We start from the raw sequence: 22577 nt of genomic DNA on the forward strand, positions 1-22577 counted from the left end.
ATTGTGCCACAGGAGAAAGGATGAGACAGATCAGGTGAAAGAGAGAAACTAGGACAAATACAGGAAGGGGATGGAACAGAGAGGGGATAAATAGGCAGGGAGGAGAAGAGGAGGTGAGGAAAGAAGACGGGTGTTGGGAGAAAGTGAGCAGAGAGGAGAACCAGGAGGAAGAGAGAAAAGGAACAAAGTAACTGTTTATGACTTGGTCTCCTGATTCTAGCCTTTTTTCTTATGACCTTGGCTTGGATTTCCTGAGATACTGCTGTAACCTTTATTTAAAACCCCCATTTTGCTTAATCTGTCTCTAGTTAGCTCTGTCCTTATAGCCAGGGTAGTCTTAACTAAAGCGAACATTTGCTTTTGTTAGGGTACTGGTAGCTGCTCTACATACAGTATCAGCTAATTGTCAACCTTGCAAGATAGGTATCATTCCTCTAGAAAAACGAGGGAACCTGGCTTTAAGAGAGATGAAATAATTTGATCAAGGATCCCAGAAGCTACAAAGAAATAGAACCAGAATTGAAGTGTATGTCTAATCCCAAAGTCAATTCTTACTCACTCGCTAAAGATATTTATTGGCCATCATTTGTGGGCTAGACACTAGGCCAAACTACAGCAGAGACCCGCAGGCAGTGGCAATTTAGTACATGCTTTGGGGAAGGAAAGAAATATAAGAGCATATGAGAGGTCAGGGAAGATGCCTCAAACCTTTAAGAGCCAAGGCTGAGCAGTCATTGAGCCGACCATAAGGGGAGAGGTAGATTGTAGCAAGCATTTATGAAAAGAAAATGGTGCACTTGAGAATCTTACAAAAAAATTCATATGTGGAGAGCAAGGACATGGTTGGAAAGAGATGAGCCCAGAGAGGTAAATAAAGCAAATTCTGCAAGGGCTTCTATTTCACATTAAGGAATTTAGACTTTATATTGGGAAGAGTACTGGACAGGGACTTTGAGGGCTCCTGATAGATTTTCTCTTCAGAAAACACAAAACATCCTTCACACTACACCCAGAAAAGACCGGGGAAACTCTTAACACTGGAGGCAGTGAAGAAAACTTTTGCAATAATCCGGACAGTAAATGATTAATAGCCAAGGGAAGTAGTAATTAGTTGAGGGGAGGGTGGAAGAATGTTGGAGATTACAGGGTATATGGTCAGTTAGTAGTGACTGAGTGGATATGTGGGGCCTGGGAGGGGTGTGAGTTAAGAATGACTCTTGGATGTCTGACTGAGGCAGTGGAGTGGACTAGAACAGTGTACTCACCATTCACAGAGAGAAGGAAGAGTGGACTTTGGTGGGAAAGATGGCAGGTTCCATTTTGAGCGTGATGAATTTGAGATCCCTGGAAGACAGCTGTCCCAGTTAACAAAGCCTCCTGCGGAGTGGATATTTTGACTAGTGGATATAAAGACTATAGAACTAGTCTTTCATCTTCACCCTTCATGTTTCTGGAGGGGAATGTCTGTAAGGTATCTAGTGAATTTTGATACTTTAGAGAATCTGAAAGACTTTTCCACTAATATAAAAAAAAATGTCATGTTCACCTCCAGCAAATCACTAGAAAGTCATTGCTTGTCTTTGCTATTCTACTGTGTAATTACCACTATTCTGTAGACTTCTATTTTTAGAAGAAATAACAGGCCTATTTAAAGGCACAATTGGTACTTCACATATCCTTTTACCTAGTAGATATCTAGAGATTTGTATTAATTTTTGTTTGCGTCAAAATCAATGCCAAGAAAGAGGAAAAAAAACCATTTGTTAAGTACATATTATATAACAAAAACCATAGTTAAAAAAATTATTGCTGACAAGGCACAATTTTCTTCGTGGAAGTTAAAATTTTTTTAAATATCTTTTTAACATATTTGACGATTCACATTTTGAAACAAGCATTTTAAAGCAAAGTAAACTGTTTGCTTCATGGAGTAATATAGCATCTTGTTTGAGAAGGGATGTTAGGTAGCAAAATAAGCTAAAAAGGACAGGGTTTTAAAAGAAGGTTATAATTCTTCCATACGTCTAATATTATTTCAGAATAAGCAGTTGTTTTAAATAGTGGTTTTAAACCTGCATAATATGTACATGCTACAGTTAAATTCTTAGATAGCAATAGAATGTATTTTTCAAAACTTCTCTCTTACTGCTAGAAATGCTAGCCTGAGTTTGAGAGGCAAGGACACAGCTTCTGCTGATTGCTAATAAGACTCTGATTTCACAGAGTTCAAGACATGCACCAAAGGGTGTCAAAGATCAGAAAGGTTCCAGGTCTCTAAGTGTGGAAACAGGTTAAACTGACTCACTTCTTGCCTTGCTTCCCTGAACTCTTCCCACGTTCCTCCTCCTGTGACTTATTTGAATGTTTGAAACACACCTGACTATTCCTGTTACTTCTGTTGCCAAAAGCTCCCTCTCTTCAGGTCTGTGTTCATTTCATCTTTACAGTTGTGTGTTTTATTTACCAATTAAACTTTGCAGTTTTAAATCTATTGACTAAAACAGGCACTGAAGCTCAAAATATTGTCACAGCAGAAGCATAGTGGGGAAAAAGTTATTACAGGAATTTGGAGAAAGCAAAAGAGTTCTAGGTCAGTTTTATAAACTGATGTTTCTAAGAATGTGTGTGTATCTAATTTCTTGAGTCTTAAAAAGATAAACAGAAGGGGTATATACATTATTGTAGAAATAGTTGTATGATATATTTTCAAGGTTTAAAACCACAATGCAAAAAGAATCCATACAGTGTCTGAGGAGCATTTAAATTCCATAAGAACTTGAAAGTAGTATCTAATTGTTTACTGTAGTTCCTAGGTCAGAAATCTTGACAAAGAACAGTAGGTAAGGCATGAAAACCTGAGAAGATTAAAAAAAAATTTTTTTAAGAGTTGACTGAATTTGTGGAGAGAATGATGCTTCTAAATACAAGTAATAAATATCTTGGTGTTTCCCATTAATTTGTAATTTGTTACTATATTTCCTAACACAATACATTTTAAGTGTTCTTTACATCAGGTCCTTATGGTTGATCCTATGCCAGACTTCGTTAAAGAAACCATTGGGAGTAACCCAGAATTTAGAATGACTTGGCTTTGTCTTTAAGGTCACTTGTTTGCGTATCTAAAGTACAAAAAAGGGGGGAAAAATGGTAGCAGATTGCTGTCAGTGCGACTGCAAGCTCAGTTTTCCATTGCTCACACTTTCTATTCTCCTTTGACTCTTGGAAAATTAAGTTCTTTGTTTGCTTTTACTAGACAGAGTGCACGCCCTTCAGCAGTGTGATGTTTCCTCCTCTCCGTCTGTTTGCTATTCTTTTGTGTCCTGCTTATCTTCTGTACTTTATGCTAAAGGGAGGGGATTTAAAAATGAAACTCAGAGAAAAGATCACTGAATGTGTTTATAATCTGTAGAGCACAGGGACAAATGAGAGCTTTTTACCGCCTTGCTGGATACAGCATATAATATCACAGTTGGTTAACTTGCAAGAGTTAGTTTATAGAAATAATATACATTAACAATTTTTTTTTTTAGTTCAAAAATGTAAGTCATCGAGAATGTTTAGTCACTATCACTAGTAATAAAACAACATTGTTATGGTGGAGAGGGGTGGGTTGCAGTTTTCAGAGTTAGTCGATTTGTGTTGTGGGTGGAGCAGTGAGGCTGACTGCCAATAATGTTATCATGTTTGTAGCATTTTCTGACGGGCAGATATTTAATAACTTGTCAAAGAAGAGAAAATGTTAGGCTCAAGCACCCCCAGAGGCTGTATGGGTGGGGGAAAGAGGGCAACCTAACATTTAGACTCAGTTCCTTAGCTGTGCTCACTTGTGGCTTCATCTCCTTGGGCAGGTGACTTCATCCACCCAGACTTCAGGTTCTTCAAATAAAGGATGTGGTGATTATACCTACTTTTCCCCCTCTGTAACATTAGGATTATTATGGGATCAAATTGAATAATAAAAAAAATACTCTTGAAACACGAAACACTGTCAAAGTGTAAAATATCATCAAAACAAAATACCCTAACGGTGTGAAGTGCTGCTTGCTAATGACTGAGCTGGCTGTGTTTAACAGACCATCTCAGATTTCCTCCGACTTTATGAAACATTCTGTTACAAAGCAGGTTCTGATGGTAACCCTGACATATAAGTGCCTGATAAAAATTTGAAAAACTTCTGACTTATGGAATTGATAAGGAAATGGAAAACCTACAAGTATTTCTAGAATGCTTGCTATGCTTGGCCCTTTGGAGAGACACAAATGTTAGGCAAGTTGTTGAAAAGAATATGTCAGAATCAAGTTACGATTCAGTGATTTATTCTTTCAACAAAAGTTAAATGAATGCTCATGCATCTAAAGCAGTTTGTTAAGCAGAAGGAAGTAGAAGATCCTTGTAGTGTACGCTGTCTTCCCTGTTGCTGTCTCTTCTGGCCTCATCTTTCCCCTTCTTACTTTTCCAGGTTGTACTTCAGCACCAAACTAGGATTTCAATAGCCCACTTTGTTCTCCCCTATCTGTGAGCTTTTGCACATCCTGTTGCACATCCTCTGCCTAAAGGACAGTCTCTGCTCTCTGATTCAAATAGTAAAATCTGATTGGCTTTTTTGTATCCCCCAACCCCAGATCTATATTTTGGAAGATTAGCAGGTGGTTGGGAAAGTAAATTGGGGAAATTAAGGAGTTGGTTCTTATTCTCTAGGTAGTAGGAAGCCATTGAAAGACTTGTCCTGGACAAGGTTCTAGACAGAGGGGTTTCCTTTATAAAAGTTATTCACGTTAGAACCTCCTTGGGTTGGATATGGGGCCCTTTGTGGCCCCATGGACTGTAGTCCAAGAGGCTCCTCTGTCCATGGGGTTTCCCAGGCAAGAATACTGGAGTAGGTAGCCATTCCCTTCTCCAGGGGATCTTCCCAACCCAGGGGTTGAACCCCAGTCTCCTGCATTGCAGCCATTAATGGGCTTCCTTGATGGCTCAGATGGTAGTCTGCCTGCAATGCAGGAGACCCAGGTTCAATCCCTGGGTGAAGAAGATCCCCTGGAGAAGGGAATGGCAATGCATTCCAGTATTCTTGCCTTAGAAATCCCATGGACAGAGGAGCCTGGTGGGCTACAGTCCATGGGGCCACAAAGAGTCAGGCAGGACTGAGTGACTAACACTTTCACTCTTTTCTAGGTTCTGGAAATACAACAGAGAATACCTTATAGATCAATAAGAAAAAGAGACAGTCCTGTACAGAAGTGAATAAGTGTTTTGAATAGACATTTCACAAAATAGAAGTGGCCAATAAACATATTAAAAGGAGCTCACTTCATTAATAATTATGAACATGAAATTTAAAACACAGTGAGAGACCACGCGCTACACACTCATCAGAACAGATACATCTTAAAAGATTGAAAATGCCAAGTATTGGTGAAAACGGAAAGCGCTGACAGCTCTCCTAATCTGCTGATGGGATTATAAATTACTGCAGCACTCTGGAAACACTGTGACCCAGCAATCTACTCTCAGGTATATTTCCAGTAGGATGGTTGCTGGTAGTTAAGTCACGTTTTTTGCTCTGGGTGATAAGTACATTGGTGTTTGGTTTGTGCTCATTCATTGAGCTGTATGTTTGTTATATTTACTTTTCTGCATATGTGTTATAACTCAGTAAAATTTAAAAAAAAAAAATCTTATATTCTGGAGGGGAAAGCCGGCATTATCCTTAGAGTCATTACCATCATAGCAAACATTAGTGGTTATTATATGCCAGCACTGTTGTAGGCACATTACATATATTAACTCATTTAATCCTCGCAGTAACCCTTGAGTCTTGCTTTTATTATTCACATTTTACAGATGAGGAAACTGAGGCACAGAAATGTTGAGTATCTTGCCAAAACTCCCACGGCTGCTGAGCAGTGGACTCAGACTTTGAACTCAAACATTCTGTTTCTAAAGTCTGTGTTCCCAAGCGCTGTGCTGTACATCCAGTAGACAAACAACAGAACAGTCTGTGCTCTCAGCCCTATGTTTTGTATAGTGTCAGTGCTATCAAAAAATAAAGCAGGTTAAAAGGGAAGTAGGCAGCACTCTGGGGAGCATTGCATTGCTGCTTTATGTAGGGTGGTCAGAGACGTTCTTGAGAAGGTGATCGCAGCGCAAAGACCTGAGGAGGCTGAGGGGCGAGCCAGGCAGATATGCAGCTGAAGAGCTTTCCAGGCAGAGAGAAGAAGGTGCAGTGGCTCAAGATGGGGGTTGCTTGGCCCGTCTGAAGGACAGCAAGGCCATGGGGCAGGTAAGGGCAGAGTTGTGGGAGATGACGTAGGAGAAGTGTTGGGAGTTCCATAGTGGGAGCTCGAAAGCCATCGTGAGAACTTTGGCTGTTATTCTGAGTGCGATGCAAAGTCTTAGACGGATTGTGGCATAGAGTGATATGAAATGATTTGTAATCGAAAAGGCTAGCTTGGGCTTCCTTGGTAGTCCAGTGAGTGAGAGTCTGCCTGCCAATTCAGGGAACTCAGGTTTGACCGTGGTCCAGGAAGATTCCACATGCCTCAGGGCAGCTAAGCCCATGCACCACAACTACCGAGCCCATTAGTCGCAACTCGAGAAAACCCATGCGCAGCGACAGAGACCTGGTGCAGCCAAAAATAAGTTAGTAAAATACTTTAAAAAGAGAGAAAGAAAAGGCTAGGTCTGATACTTTGAGAAAAGCCTGTGAGGGGGTGCAATGGCAGGGACAGGGCAACCATCTCGGCAGTTGCAGGAATTCCATGTTGTTGGAGATAATTCACCTTCATTGCTGGTGGGGATGCAAAATGGTACAGTCACTATGGAAACCGGTTGAGTAGCTTCTGATCGTCATGCGTAACTATATATGATCAGGCAGTTCCATTCCTAGGAATTGATGGGGACGAGGAGGGGGCAGGTGGGGGAGAAGGACACATGTCTGCCCTCTCAAAGACTCGTGCGGGACTGTTTACAGCCACTTTATTTATAACAGCCCCAAACTGGAACAACCCAAATGGCCATCAGCAAGTGAATGGATAAACAGTTATGGTATATGGTGGGCTTCTACGTAGCAGTAAAAATTAATGAACTACCTATATAGGCAACAATATGGAAGTATCTCAGCTACACAGTGCCAGGTAAAGCGTTGGTGGTACAGTGGTGAGCATATCTGCCTCCACAATGGCTAGTTAACATGCCAGACACAGAGACGACTATATATAGAATTCTATTTATATGGAACTCTAGAAAAGATAATCTGTAGTTAGAGAAAACAAATCAGTGGTTGCCTGGGGTTGGGGTGTTAGGTTAATTGGGAAAAGGGTACAACAGAATCTCTTGGGGGTGATTGGAATATTCTATATTGTAATTATAGTATTGACCACACAGTTATAATAGACATTTGCCAAAACTCAAATGAACTATACACTTTCAATGGATGTATTTTATTGTATGTAAATTATACCTCAAAGTTGATTTTTAAAAAATTTTTTTAAGAAAGACTATCTGATAGGGTCTAAGGGAAGAAATTTCCATAATTAAATTTTAAATTCATATTTATCAGAAAATCTCAAAGTAACAACATTCAAATTGAGGTAAAGCCTTCTTTTTCAGCAAATATTTGTGCACCTTATGCTCAAGCAAATATCAGCATGAAATTGTTGCTTAAAAAAGTTTTTTTAATTATATTTTATTTATTTGACTGATGCACCAGATCTTGGTTGCAGCTTGCTGAATCTTTAGTTGTGGCATTCAGACTCTAGTTGCAATATGTGGGATCCAGTTCTCTGACCAGGCATTGAACCCAAGCCCCTTGCTTTGGGAACATGAGATCTTAGCCACTGGACCACCAGAGAAGTCCCCCCCAAAATATGTTTACCTTTATTGACTCTAAATTTTACAGGTTTATATAAATACTTTGAGGATAGCTCAGACTTTATGTAAATACTTTGAGAGAAGATCAGTTTTTTCGAAGCTGTTGTACCTGGATAGGTTGAAAAGGGATTTAATGTATTAACCATTGTCATGTGATTTGTTTATTATTTAAGATCCTTTCAGCTGCAGCTGAAAACCAAACAGGAAAACTGACTTTTACAATAGATACTTGATCTCACATAATAAGATTTTTGGAGCATGTCTTTGGGTTATTTCATTGAGTTATAGGGTTACACAGTTCAGTACCTGAGCAGCAGCGTCAAGGACCCAAGTTCCTTTTCTCTTCCTGCCCTCCCTTTCTCAGTATGTGTGTGTCCTCCTCTGCCACGGGGGGTTGTAGTCTCAGATTTAGGCAAGAACAGTAATAACACCTAGGGAATGGAAATGGAATATTTCTGTCTTGTATTCCTTTTTACAAGTGAGAAAAGCTTCCTGGAAGCCCATGTTCGTGGCTTACACGGTTAATTGGCAAAGGAATAAGACTGTATGAGTGGCTTAAATCAGTCATTATTTACTACCTGAGGCTGGACAAATGAAGGACTTGTCAAATGGGAGGAAAGTGAACAAAATCAGGGTTCTTTTATCCAAGCAGGAGGAGAGTGGCTGTTGAGTAACTGAGTGTCTGTTGAAGTAGGTTACACTGAGACTGTGAAGGACAGGATCTGTGAACTAGACAAAGGAAGCATAGAAAACATTTTAATAAAAAGTGTATGTTCTCTTATCTGAGTCAGTTCTAAAGAAGTGAATGAACCAAGGGCCTCTTACACAGAGTGAAGTCAGAAAGAGAAAAACAAATATCATATATTAACGCATATATGTGGAATCTAGAAAGATGGTACTGATGAACTTCTTCACAGAGCAGCAGTGGAGATGCAGACACAGAGAACAGACTTAGGGACGAGGGTGGGGGAGAGGCGGGAGGGGGTGAGATGGATGGAGAGAGTAGCAGGGAAGCTATACACGAACATGTGTAAATAGATAGCCTGTGGAAATTTGCCGTGTGACTCAGGCAACTCATACTGGGGCTCTCTAATAATCTAGAGGGGGTGGGAGTTAGGAGGGAAATTCAAGAGGGAGGGGACATACATACATATGTTTAACCTATAGTTAAATATACATACATATACATACAATACATATAATTAACATACATACATATAATTAACCTATAGTTAATTTATGTCCATGTATGATGGAAATCAATATTGTAAAGCAGTCATCAGTCAATTAAAATTTTTTAAAAGTGTACATTCCCAACTTATGAAGATGTTGCATTCCAGAATTTACCATATTTTTGTGGGCTAGTTATTAAATTTGTTATTCACTTTACTGCAATCTATTCTTTTCATGGTGCTAAGAAATGCTCTTGTGAAAGTCATCAGTGAGCTCCTGATTATTAATCAGCTGGCCTTTTAAAATCAATTTAAATGCCACTTGATTTCATGTTGGTCTTTACCATTATTAGCCATTTTCTTCTTGAAAATCTTATCTCACTGTTCCCACTTTACTATTCTACGTGTTAAAAAATGTGTTAAATACTTCAAACTAGCAAAAAGAATTATATGTTACCCACACTTAGCTCATTACCATATTTCTTTTAAGGAAAAAAGAAGAGTGTTACAGAGACAGTTGAAGCTCTGCCCCATCTTGAAATCAACGATAATCCTTTCTGGTTCTGTTTTGATATTTATGAAAGCGCTCCTGGCTCTTAATTGCTGCTTCCTGATCTCCTTGCCTGCCTGTCCCTTATCTGTAGCTGTCCTGCAACGCTGTATTAATTTTTCACACACCCCCCCCCCATATCGGTACCTTGGGTGAGTTTTATTCTCTCCAAAAGGTGTGATAACACTGTGAAAATATTTTCATTTACTTTTTCTCTGGTTTCTGCCTCATTGTGAGTTTTAGATTTTATTATCAATCCCCCACTCGATTTTGCAACATCATTCCCAGCAGGCCCCTAAAACTAACTTCTGAAACTGAACATGTTGGTCCAGAAAAACCTGCTTCTCTTTTCTCTACCTCCGTTATGGTGGTGTTTTCCGTTCAGTTCAAACTAGAAACTTTACAAATAGTCACTACTTTTAAAGTGTCCGATAAATTGTAGGGAGTGCATAAATGACTCCATTTTCTTCACATCCACCCATAACCAGCCACTCATCTAAACTTGATTATTGTATTTAGTGTTTACCTCTCATCTCCTCCTCACCTTTGGCCCCACAGTATTCCTTCTTTTGTACCTCCTCACATGGATCATTGCAATAGTTTTATGATTTGACTAACTGCCTTCATTATTTCTTCCCAGTCTATAACTTGAACTTCCACCATAGTTATTTTCAAACACATATTTTCTGCTCTTCACCTTTTTAAGGATCTCAACTTTCCAGTGTTCTTGGATAAATCTAAAAGTTACTGCTTAGCAAATAACCCGCCTCTAACTAGCTGCCTGTCCCACCATTCTCAAAAACACACCCTTATATTTCTGCCATAGAGTTTTCTGTTCCCTGATACACCTTGCTTTTCCATAAGTTGGAGCCATTCTTCACACTTCATTCCTTCTAGAATATTCTTTCCTAAATCTCCAGCCCTTCAAAACCTAGCTCATGCCACCATCTGCAGAATTATCTTTCCCAAGCTCTCAAAGCAGAGCTGATAAGTTCAGTGGTATTCCAGACATGTTCATATATACCTCTGCTCTGGCATTTTTTGTTTTCACTCTGGCAGTTTTCACATTGTGTATGCATGCATGCGTGCTAATTCACTTCAGTCGTGTCCAACTCTTTGCAACCCTATGGACTATAGCTTGCCAGGCTCCTCTGTCCATGGGCTTCTCCAGGCAAGAATACTGGAGTGGATTGCCATGCCCTCCTCCAGGATTTTCACACTGTACAGTACTGTGATTTTTCTTACACTTACTTGCAACCTTTTTAAAGAAAAAGAACCATTTCTTGCCATCTTTGGCTCCCTTTATAGTGTCTAATAAATATGTTGTTAATAAATAATATATCTGTAAGCTAGTAGCTTGGAACCTGAAAGAGGCTTTCACTTATAAGTATTTTAAATCATGTTTCTAAGAGAATCCATTAAAATCTTTTAAATACATTTTACACCTGAAGATTACTTACATTTTTAAGTCACATTCCACATTTTTAATTATGTTACTAAAAGAGGTAGGCAGCAGTGATGGCTCCTGTGTATTTGTGACTAGTTGGACCAAAGATTCTGGATTAAGAAAAAGAAACTATAGGACAGGTTAAGAGAAGTAATGGAAAACTGGAAGGGTGAGGGGGAAAAGGATAGAACTTACGGAGAAAGAGTTAAGTTAGGAGTGATGGGGTTTTGGAGGAAGAGTTAAGTTAGGGGTGATGTCTTACGGGGAGGAAAAGACCTTAACAGGAATCCTGAGTGAAGAAAAAGGTGAAAATGAGGAACTAAGAAAGCTGGAAATGGAAATGAGGGTGGGTGAGGGGTGCAGTAACTTCGGTTATGAAATGATATATTTCAATTGGTTTGTTATCCAATTTAAAGTAAGTTAGCAGCCATTCTGGCTTTCATAATTTTTTCTCCATCATACAACTGCTGTTTTCTCAAAGTCTATGTCATTATTAAAATATTTTCTTAATATTTAGACTTCAGATATTGGTAATATTGAAAATCCTCTGTACAGATTTTAAAATATTTTTTGCAGCTTAATGTATTTTGTGGGTATATATTGATTGTTGATTAAAATTCATGCCTCAGTCTTGAGTATTGAGTCAAAATTTGCCAATCTGATAAGCAAAAAGGATACCTTTAGAGATTTGCATTTATTTGAAGACTGGGGTGATTGGACAAGTCTTCATATGCTAATTGGCCTTTCATGTTTCATTTTTGAATTGCCTCTTGATAGGCATTCAGATTTTTCTAAGGGGATATGTATATTTTCTCATGTGTAAGAGTTGTCTGTATTGTGTGAATGTGTGAAAGTCGCTCAGTCGTGTCCGATTCTTTGCAACCCCTGGACTGACTGTATGTATAGTCCATGGAATTCTCCAGTCCAGAATACTGGAGTGGGTAGCCGTTCCCTTCTGCAGGAGATTTTCCCAACCCAGGGATGGAACCCAGGTCTCCCGCATTGCAGGCGGATTCTTTACCCTTGTCTATATCAAGAACTTCAACCAATGTTTATGTGGTACATTCCTGTGTTGAGAGAGCAGGTAAGAGCAGGAGCAAGTACAGGGACGTTGCCCTACTTCTTATGTCTTTAGTTTCACTTAAAGTTTCTGTGCCCATACCTGCCCCCATCCCCACCCCCGTCCCCAGGTTAATCATGTATCTCTTTGTCTTTTCCTTCAGGGTTTCTAGAAACTTTCACTTTATGCTTTAAAGGCTTTTCTTTTCCAGCTACCGCATTACGAACCAACTTACCTTAAATTCCTTCTAACACTTTCAGAAGCCGCTGCCTTTTGTATATTTAGCTTGTCATTCTCTCAGAGTGTTTTCAGTAGATACTTAAGCTACACCGTGCTGTACTGTCACGTCTTCTGAATATACCGGTTTTAAGATAGTGATCTAAAGACATTCCAACTCTGAGGTCTGAGACTGCTTCTCTTTTATGCGTAAGATAAGTGAGGAAATGATAGGAGGTAAAGTGGGAAAGAGAGACTGCAGTCAGATTTGGCAAGCATTGGGGGTGTGTCCATCAATAGGGAAAAGACATAGCACTGCATTGTCCAGTGGAGTAGCCACTAGCCACATACCGCCGTTGAGCACTTGCAATGTGCTTGGTCCAAATTGAGGTGTACTGTGAGTTTAAAATACATGCCAGATTTCTACAATTTAGTACAAAAGAAGAGTATAAAAATCTCATTAACATTTTTCATACTGATGACATGTTGAAATATATATTACTAAAATTAATTTGACCATTTTTATTTTTTAAATGTGTTTAGTGGAAAATCTAAAATTATAGATACGGCTCAGATTCTGTTTCTGTTACATAGCGCTGGTATAGGTAGAAGGAAAACTGCCAGAATTTGCTAGTACCTGCTGTGTACCCGAGATTGTCTAGAAGTTGTGATAAATACACTTACTTCTCATGGAAAATCTTATGAAGTAGGTGGTATAGTTCTCATTTTTTAAGGAACTGAGGTTGCAGGGAAGTTAAGCAACATAACCTGAAATCACTCCACTAGAAAGTAGGAAGCCAGGATTCAGACTTTGGCTTCTGATTTCAGAGCCCACGGTTTTCCCAGTACACTGTGGCATGTTGTCGTTGAGCCATTAAAGGTGATTGAGCTGGAGAATGGCATGATTAGAATGATATGTTAACAGAACTATAATAAAAATAAATGAGGAGGAAAGACTGTTTTTAGCTGCCTAGGATTTTTTGGTTTATTTGTTGTTGTTACTTTCTTGCAGGAGAGAAACGCCTGTTTTAAAGGAACTGTTAAAAGTATGCCTCTTTTGAAGTATCCTTTATGTTAACTGCTTCTCACACTTTGCCTTATCACCTTTGTAGGCTTGATAATGGGCTGCATTAAAAGTAAAGAGAACAAAAGTCCATCCATTAAATACAGACCAGAAAACACGCCAGAGCCGGTCAGTACAGGAGTCAGCCATTATGGAGCAGAACACACCGCGGTGGCACCAACATCCTCCACAAAGAGCACATCTGTCAATTTCAGCAACATCTCCATGACACCATTCGGAGGGTCCTCGGCGGTGACACCTTTTGGAGGAGCATCTTCCTCGTTTTCAGTGGTGCCAAGTTCATATCCTGCTGGTTTAACAGGTGAGCTTTAGAGGACAGTCTGTTTGAGAATGTGACCTTGGGCAATACATACATCAAGTTGGTCTGCTATAAGAGAAATAAGTTACGAGGGGGTAGGGGTAGGGTGTTTAAGTTTATGTGAAAACTAAAAATCCCCAACATACAAAGTAAACTCCACATGGATATTATTCTCAGGAATTTGGCAGTAATCTGATGGTGATTATGTACTGGTTTATACCATTTATTGGGCTTCCCTGGTGGCTCAGCGGGTAATGAATCTACCTGCAATGCGGGAGACCCAGGAAGATCCCTTGGAGAAGGGAATGGCAGCCCACTCCAGTATTCTTGCCTGGAGAATTCTATGGACAGAGGAGCCTGGCAGGCTACAGTCCATGAGATCTCAGAGTCGGACATGACTGAGTGGCACACACACTGTTACCATTAATTACTTCACTAATTGATTTTTCAAATAATTACTGGGTGCTGATTGTGTGGCAGGCATTGGGAATTTATAAAGAATTAAAATGTATCCCCCTCCCTTTAGAATGCTACCAACTTCTGAGGATAATAAACTGCTGGCCATTATTAAAGTATTATAGTAGTTATTTGATGTGTTAGGTAAAGGCAATTTAGTGATGATAGTACAGTTCTGTTAGGTACTGCTGATTGAAAAAAGAAAAATCCTGAGGCTCACAGGTTGTGATTTTTTTTTTTCCAGTCACAGATGATAAGCAGGAGGGCACAGATTGAATGCCCTATTCTAAAACTTCGTTTATTACACTACAATGTCTTTTCAGAGAACAATCAGAAGTGATGGCCGACAGCCTTTCATGGAGCCAGAAATGCTCTGAAAAAAAGGTAGTCAGAAACTTTAAAAAGAGAAGTAGCTCTTCCCAGGTTGCTTTTCCCTTGAGTAACAAACAAAAGTGCAACTGACTTTTAAAGGTAGGGGAGGTTCTAGGACTCCTTGAACCAGTAGTTTTTCATGTCATCAAGGACTAGACTTTCTTTGGTCTCTCCCTCTTGCAGCCCTTGAGTATGTTCTTTATCCTTAGACTTGGGGAAACAGCTGCCAGCATCAAACCGAGCAACTTGTGGGGAGAAAAGAAGGATCTCTTCTACAAGCTTGGACTATAAATGTGTCCCTCACCTCTGCTCACCTCCAGGACAAAAATAGTGACTGGAGAATATCAGACACTCATCTATAGACTGTTCAGTTGAGGAGTTGTGGACATCAGAGAGCCAGTTAGAGTCCCAGCTTCAGCCCCTTAACTCTAAACACTTAACAGAAAATAACACAGTAATAGATGGTCATGATGGTATTTCTCCATCACCAGAATAAGTTTATTTTCAGTATTACATGTTCTGGAAAGATAGTAATCCAAAATGATTAAGTGTCACCTAAAGCAGTGTGTTTATGTGAAATAGTCCATTCATGGATATTCATTTACTAATGAGTATTTGTGTGTTGAGTATAGTATAGAGAGTTGTAAGCAAGAGAAGCAAGGTTTCTGCCCTAATGGAGTTTACATTATAAGGAGGGTTGGGTAATAATTATAAAAACAACTAAACAGGATGATTAACCGTTCATAAATACTGTGAAGGAGCTAACCAGAATGATTGGTGAAGGCTTTTTAAATGATCAAGGAAAAACCATCTTGAGATGAAATTATTTGAGCTGAGGTCTGGTTGATGAAAATGACCTAAATGTATGCAGAGCTAGGAAAAGAGCTATCGGGGGAGAAAGAACAACAAATGCAGGTGGCCTTGGAAGGCATGAGGACTAGTACGGGCAGAGGGTAGAATTACATGATAAGGGTTTGAAGAGTCAGGATTTCTCAGGACCTCATAGATCTGCCTGCAATGCAGGAGACTCGGGTTTGATCCCTGAGTCAGGAAGATCCCCTGGAGAAGGGAATGGCTGCCCACTCCAGTGTTCTTGCCTGGAGATTCCATGGACAGAGGAGCTGGATGGGCTACAGTCCATGGGGTCCCAAGGAGCTGGACTCGACTAAGAGACTCACACACACACAGACCATAGTCTGGAGTCTGGGTTCTATTCAAAGTCAGAAGGAAGCTATTGAAGAGATTTCAGTAAAGGATTTGCACTGTTGAATTCCCCTTAACTTTGAATTCCCCACACTCCCTCTGGCCAGCTGTGTGGAGAATGGATATAGGGAAGCAGATAGAGAGTGAGTTGGGCTATTACACTTCCAGTGAGAGATAACATAAATAACATCCTTGGATTAGGATGGACGCACTGAATGGACAAGGACGTGGATAAGGTACTTAAGGGCTAGAACTGGCAGTGCTGTTAATGGACTTGGCTTTGAGTACCTGATTGGCTGGTACTGTTTGCTGAGATAGTGAAGACTTCAGCAATACAGGTTAGAGGAGAAAAATCAACACCTTTATTTTGTACCTAATAAGTTGTAAATGCTTGATAGACATTGAGATGTCAAACAGGTAGTTAATACATGGCTGGGCCTCAGGAACAAAGCCAGATAAATGAGATTCTGTTCTTCCCCTTGCAGATACGAATTTTATTATTTAAATTGCTAATCTCTTAAGCATGACATACAGTGATTCATATGACATGATTATTTTTGGAATTTATAATCCTTATCAGGCATACCATTTATTTTCTAAGGAAAACATGCTGTTTTTTATCTCTGCATAAAATATAATAAATAATCTTAATTTAAAACCTAGTTATTACTGTTAATCATTAGTCTTTTAATTTTTATTGGAGTATCGTTGATTTACAAGGTTGTTAGTCTCTGCTCTACACTAAAGTGAATCGGTCACACACACTGTCTTACATTCCCTTCCCACATCGTCGGTATACTGGGTTCCTTGTGCTTTACAGTAAACGATGTGCTACACAGTAAGTATGCATCCTAGTCTTAAGGATGGGAATGTTCACCTGTTGTTTTTAAGAAATCGAGATGATCTGTGCCAGTAGTTTATAATACTTGTTAACACTTTTTCTGCCAAAAAAAATTGATTTGAGCTTGGGCTTCGCTGGTGGCTCAGCAGTCAATATCAGCCTTCGATGCAGGAACCTTGAGTTCAGTCCCTGGGTGGGGAAGATCCCCTTGAGAAGGAAATGGCAACCCCCTCCAGTGTTCGTGCCTGGGAAACCCCTGGACAGAGGAGCCTGGCAGGCGGGCTACAGTTCATGGGGTTGCAAGAGTCAACTTAGTGACTATCAATCGCCAATCATCACATCACTTCTCAAGCTAGAGGTGTTGCAAGTATGAGTGAAGATTAAAAAGGTTTCTCTGGCTCTATAGAATTTTAGAATTTGCACAGTATAGTAGTCTCACAGAAGACCTTAAGACATTGTCTTATTAACTTGAAAACTTCAGTGGCCCAAATCTCCAACTTTTAAAAATTGATTCTGGAGACTAGGCAGAGAACTATGCTTAAGCTTTCTTTGTCGTCATTGGCAATGTTTTTACTAATGAATTTCTCTGTTGTTAATTTGTCTGTATAATTTACCTTGGTCTTCTTTTCCCAATAGGTGGTGTTACTATATTTGTGGCCTTATATGATTATGAAGCTAGAACTACAGAAGACCTTTCATTTAAGAAGGGTGAAAGATTTCAAATAATTAACAATACGTAAGTGTTATGAGTTTTTTACAAGGGAGAGATACGGTGCCAGCCTGCTTTACGCTGAAACCACTGAGCTAGTTGATGATTCAGAGACAAGAGTGGTGGGGCATGGGTCTCTGCCCACTGGGTTGGATGATACATTGGTTCTTTTAGACACATTGCAGAAGACTACTGCCCAAGCCAAAAGTTAAAACTTCTACAAATTGTGTTGCTGTGGTTCTGCCATAAACAGAGTTTTAAGGATGAGGATTGAGGGAATATATGAAAGTAAGTACATTACTTAAAAAAAAAAAAAACCTTTATAAAGAGATTTCTATGGTCCCATTTATCTAAGTACCAGGTGGTTTAAAGATCTTATCTCTTTCTCAGAAACAAGAAAAGGGCTGAGGAGCCCCTGCATTCCCACACTGTCTCTTGCCTTTTGTGACTCTCAGACTTTCTGTCATTTAGTGATCCACCTTAGAAAATTCAATGCTTGTTATGAAAAACAGATCCCATAATTTCATTAGCAGGCACAGCAGGCCACTTTGTAACATCTCAAAATAGATATTTATGGTCTCTTTGCATCCAGGCATGTTTCCTTCCAACCTTATTCCCACTTGCTACCAGTTATTGTTTGAGAACCATGAAATACAATCCTGTCTTTCTTCTTTAAAGTCCTTCAGTAACTGCTCACTGCTGTGAAGATGAAACAGCAATAAGAGCAGGTATCGTTCATCCAGCTTCTTCCCCTTCCCCTCTCCACTGCCCTGCCAGACTCCGTTACTTGTGGCTCTGGATCCACCTGGGTTCTCCCCTTCTTGGTGCCTGTACACATGTGATTTCTTCTTTCTGAAAGGTGACTTCTTGTCTCTCCATTTTTCTTCCTTTGTCTAGCCAACCCTACCTATCATTCAAAATGTATTTTTTCCTGTGTCCTTTCTCAAGGAAACCTTCCTTGATTTTCTTTCTGCCTTCCCTGCCTGGCCCAGTCCCCACTTCCTGCTGGATTGGGTGTCTCTGTTAAATGTTCACGTAGTAGCCTGTGCTAACCTCAGTTATAGCTGCCACCACAGTTTTGATTTGTAGTCTGTCACTTGCCTATCATTCTTTTAGACCCGTGGTTCTTAGCCAGAGGCCGAGTCGCCCAGGGGCCGTTCGGTACTGTCTGGAGGCGTGTTTGGTTGTTAGAGCCAGGGTGCTGCAGCTGGCATCTCGCAGATAGTGTCGTCTGGTAGATGGAGGCGAGGGCTGTTACTCAGCATCTGACAGTGCACAGGACAGTCCCACACAACAGAGTTAGCCAGCCCGGAGCGTCAGTGATGCTGAGGTTGAGAAGCCCTGCCCTCCAGTTACCTGAAGTTAAGGACTTTCCCCCTGTTGCTGGCACAGCCTGTTATAAGGTCTGTCACTTAAAAAGATAGTCAGTGAAAGTCTGAATGAATCACTGAACAGTTATCAGGGTCAGAGTTTTCAGTTTGTGTGTCTGAATGTACTTAATAAATACCAGGAAGCTACAAGGCAAATGCTTGAGTTTGTAAACATTTGAAAATCCAGAGGATTTTCCATTTCATTTTTTAGAGAGCAAATTCACCTCAGGCATTTATAAAATTTCAGTGTAGACAGTGTTTTCAGTGCTTATCCTGTGGTGAAGCCAAACATGCATTTAATCTTTAGTAGCAGAATCCATTGGAGAAGGCAATGGCACCCCACTCCAGTACTTTTGCCTGGAGAATCCCATGGATGGAGGAGCCTGGTAGGCTGCAGTCCATGGGGTCGCTAAGAGTCGGACAGGACTGAGCGACTTCACTTTCACTTTTCACTTTCATGCATTGGAGAAGGAGATGGCAACTCACTCCAGTGTTCTTGCCTGGAGAATCCCAGCGATGGGGGAGCCTGGTGGGTTGCCGTCTATGGCAACAGAGTCGGATACGACTGAAGTGACTTAGCAGCAGCAGCAGCAGAATCTATGTGTCTTCCTCATTGTCGATTGATATTATACACTCCTTTCCATTAATTCGGGGAAAGTTCAGGGCTTACATGTTAAAAATTACATGTACTTCTCATGTCCTGAATTAATTTTAGTCTTATTTGGATGTTCATGGATAACATTCTTGTAAATATGTACTGTTCCAGGAATTAAGTTTTTTATTATTGCTCATTGCTAAATATTTTGGCTACAAGAGTTCTAGGGCATCTGAACTTTTTTCCCCCTTAATATGACTAAAAAGGAACATTACTTTTTTGCACTGTTAAAAAGAAGATCATTTAGCAATTAAAAAAAAAACCTCATAAATGCTGAAAAAATTATGCTTTGTAAACAAAGCCAGTCAAAAAGAGCACATATTGTATGGTTCCATTTACATGGAATGGCCCCACATTGGGCATGTCCATAGAAACAGAAAGCACATTAGTGGTTGGAAATGATGGGGAAGGGTTGGGATGGGGTGTGGCTCTTAATGGGTACACAGTTTCTTTTGGTGGGCGATGAAAATGTTCTGAAATTGACAGTGGTGATGGTTGCAAAACTCAAAAAATCTTAAAAGGGGGGATCTCATGGTATACAAATTGTATCTCAGTAAAGCTTTTAAAGGAGAAAACATTTACATGAAACTGAGTAATCTGAAAGATTCACTTCCCAAATGATTTTATTCAGTATGGTTTATTGTCTTAGGTTGAAAGAGTTATGTAAATAAAGAGATCTCACAAGTAAAATTAAAGTGGGTTTTGGTTTTTTTAGGGCAAAGGGGTTTGTTTTTCAGGGTTTTTGTTTTTTTTGATTCAAAGCAAAAATACGCATTTGTGATTTTGCTTAGCCTTATTTCCTTAATTCATGTAATCTATTTTTTTAATACTATTCTTTGAGTTTAATTCTTGATCAAACAAATGCATAATTAAAACTGGAAGTAACCTCTCTTGTCCATTTCAGATACAGGATGGCACTGCAGTAGACTGTGTCCTGGGCTGCGGTCTGCCTTGCGGTGACTGTTGTTCTGTGTGTTGCAGGGAAGGAGATTGGTGGGAGGCGAGATCAATCGCTACAGGAAAGAACGGCTATATCCCAAGCAATTACGTAGCCCCGGCAGATTCCATTCAGGCTGAAGAGTATGGCTCCACTTCATATTTTATTAATTATTTTGATTTTTAAAATGTCTTAATGTACATTCTGCTTAGCCACAACTTTACACACACACAATTACATGCCAGTCTTAATACAGCTAATGTATCATATTAATAGGAGATGTTACTTGAGAATTAATAATTAATGCCATAGTGTTTGCTTACAGTAGGATCATAAATGAAGCTGCATTTATAATACTGCATTATGCCTAGTCCCTAGTCTTTTTTCTTCCCCCACTTTAAAAACATCGCATCAGCCCTTTTCCTGTTCCGCAGACTCTCACTTCAGAAAGTTACCCGCAGTCGTCACTGTGTCATAGAGCTCACTCCTGGACTTCGGCGCCCCCTCCGCGGCCGTGCGGGAGAGTCTCTGTCCCCCCAGGAGACGCCCACTGGGGTGCTCGGGCAGTGATGCGGCATGTGTGCAGCCGTCATTCGGTTCAGAAGACACACAGCCACACAAACACACGTACACAGGGAAAGAGAACATGACAAAGCAGCGTTAACAGGAAACCTGGGTCGGGGGTAAATGGGAGTTCAGCATACCATTCTTGCAACTTTTAAAACTTGTAACTTTTAAAGTTCACCAGTGACATTACAGGCACATTTGGAAATATTGTGGATTTGGTTCTAGACAACCACAATAAAGTAAACATTACAGTGAAGTGAGTTGGTTTCCCAGTGCATGTAAAAGTTATATTACACTATACTGTAGTCGGTTAAGCGTTCAATAGCTTCTGTCTAAAGAAAATAGTACATACCTTCTATAAAAATACTTTATTGCTGAAATATGCTCACCATCGTCTAAGCTTTCAGCAAACCGTAATCGCTTTGCTCGTGGAGGGTCCTGCCTCTGTGTTCATGGCTGCTGACGGGTCTGGGTGATAGTTGCTGAAGGTTGGGGTGGCTGTGGCAGTTTCTTAAAAGAACAGTGAAATTTGCTGCATTGATTGACTGTTCTTTCAATCAGAGAAAGGAATACTTCGAGACCATTGTAAGCCTGATTTCAGGATTGCGTGTCTCAGAGAGTTGGGGGCATGCAGAGAGGAGATGGAGAGTTGATAGAGCAGTCGGATCACACGCAACATTTGTCAATTAAATTCGCTGTCTTATGTGGAAAAAAATGTTTGGAAGATTGCAAGACAGCAAAATGTGACAGTGATACAAAGTTAGCAGATGCTTTTGGAGAAATGACTTTGATAGAGTTGCTCAAAGCAGGGTTGCCACAAACTTTCAGCTTTTAAAAAGACAGCATCTGCAGAGCGCAGTAGAGCAAAACACAGTAAGATGAGACATGCCTGTACCTTTATGTCAAAGCAGGTTTGCTGGGGGTCGTAGATGATACTGCGTATCACAGCGTATCACAGCCGCCAACACAGCACCCGCACATAGTAGGTGCTCTGTGGCTGTTTGTTTGCTTATATTTGTGATGTGTCTCCATAGCTCTCTGTTATACTTTGACACTTGTTACTTTCGATTTTGTCCTTTTGTCTTCTCCACTATTCTATGGCTCCTCCACAGCAAAAATTGCATTTTTATTCACAAAATCAAACCCACACTAGGATCCCTAGTAATTTGGGTATGATTCACTTGCATCTTACTGAGTACAAGCTGGAATCAAGATTGCCAGGAGAAATATCAGTAACCTCAGGTATGCAGATGACACTACCCTTATGGCAGAAAGTGAACAACTAAAGAGCCTCTTGGTGAAAGTGAAAGAGGAGAGTGAAAAAGCTGCCTTAAAATTCAACATTCAAAAAACTAAGATCATGGCATCCAGTCCCATCACTTCATGGCGAATAGATGGGGAAACAATGGAAACCTTGAATTTCTTGGGTGGCAAAATCACTGCAGATGGTGATTGCAGCCATGAAATTGAAAGACACTTTCTCCTTTTAAGAAAAGCTATGATCAACCTAAACAGCATATTAAAAAGCAGAGACATTACTTTGCTGACAAAGGTTCATTTAGTCAAAGCTATGGTTTTTCCAGTAGTCAAGTATGGATGTGAGAGTAGGACCGTAAAGAAGGCTGAGTGCTGAAGGATTGATGCTTTTGAGCTGCAGTGCTGGAGAAGACCCTCGAGAGTCCCTTGGACAGCAAGGAGATCAAACCAGTCAATCCTAGAGGATATCAACCCTGAATATTCATTGGAAGGACTGATGCTGAAGCTCCAATAC

The 22577-nt window shown here is 40.1% G+C and overlaps 1 protein-coding gene across 2 annotated transcripts in view; it reads left to right on the top strand.

Annotated features, from left to right (window-relative positions):
• The window catches only part of YES1 (YES proto-oncogene 1, Src family tyrosine kinase), a 60001-nt gene that overhangs the window by 23455 nt on the left and 13969 nt on the right, over positions 1-22577 (top strand). For both annotated transcript variants that reach the window (XM_070452716.1, XM_020895605.2), the window contains exons 2-4: positions 13427-13699; positions 17205-17304; positions 20284-20382. In XM_070452716.1, coding sequence (XP_070308817.1) covers positions 13435-13699; positions 17205-17304; positions 20284-20382 — 464 coding nt within the window. In that variant the 5' untranslated portion in view covers positions 13427-13434. The remainder of the gene's footprint in view (positions 1-13426; positions 13700-17204; positions 17305-20283; positions 20383-22577) is intronic.

This window comes from Odocoileus virginianus, chromosome 22 (assembly GCF_023699985.2).
Source record: "Odocoileus virginianus isolate 20LAN1187 ecotype Illinois chromosome 22, Ovbor_1.2, whole genome shotgun sequence".
Taxonomy (NCBI): domain Eukaryota; kingdom Metazoa; phylum Chordata; class Mammalia; order Artiodactyla; family Cervidae; genus Odocoileus; species Odocoileus virginianus.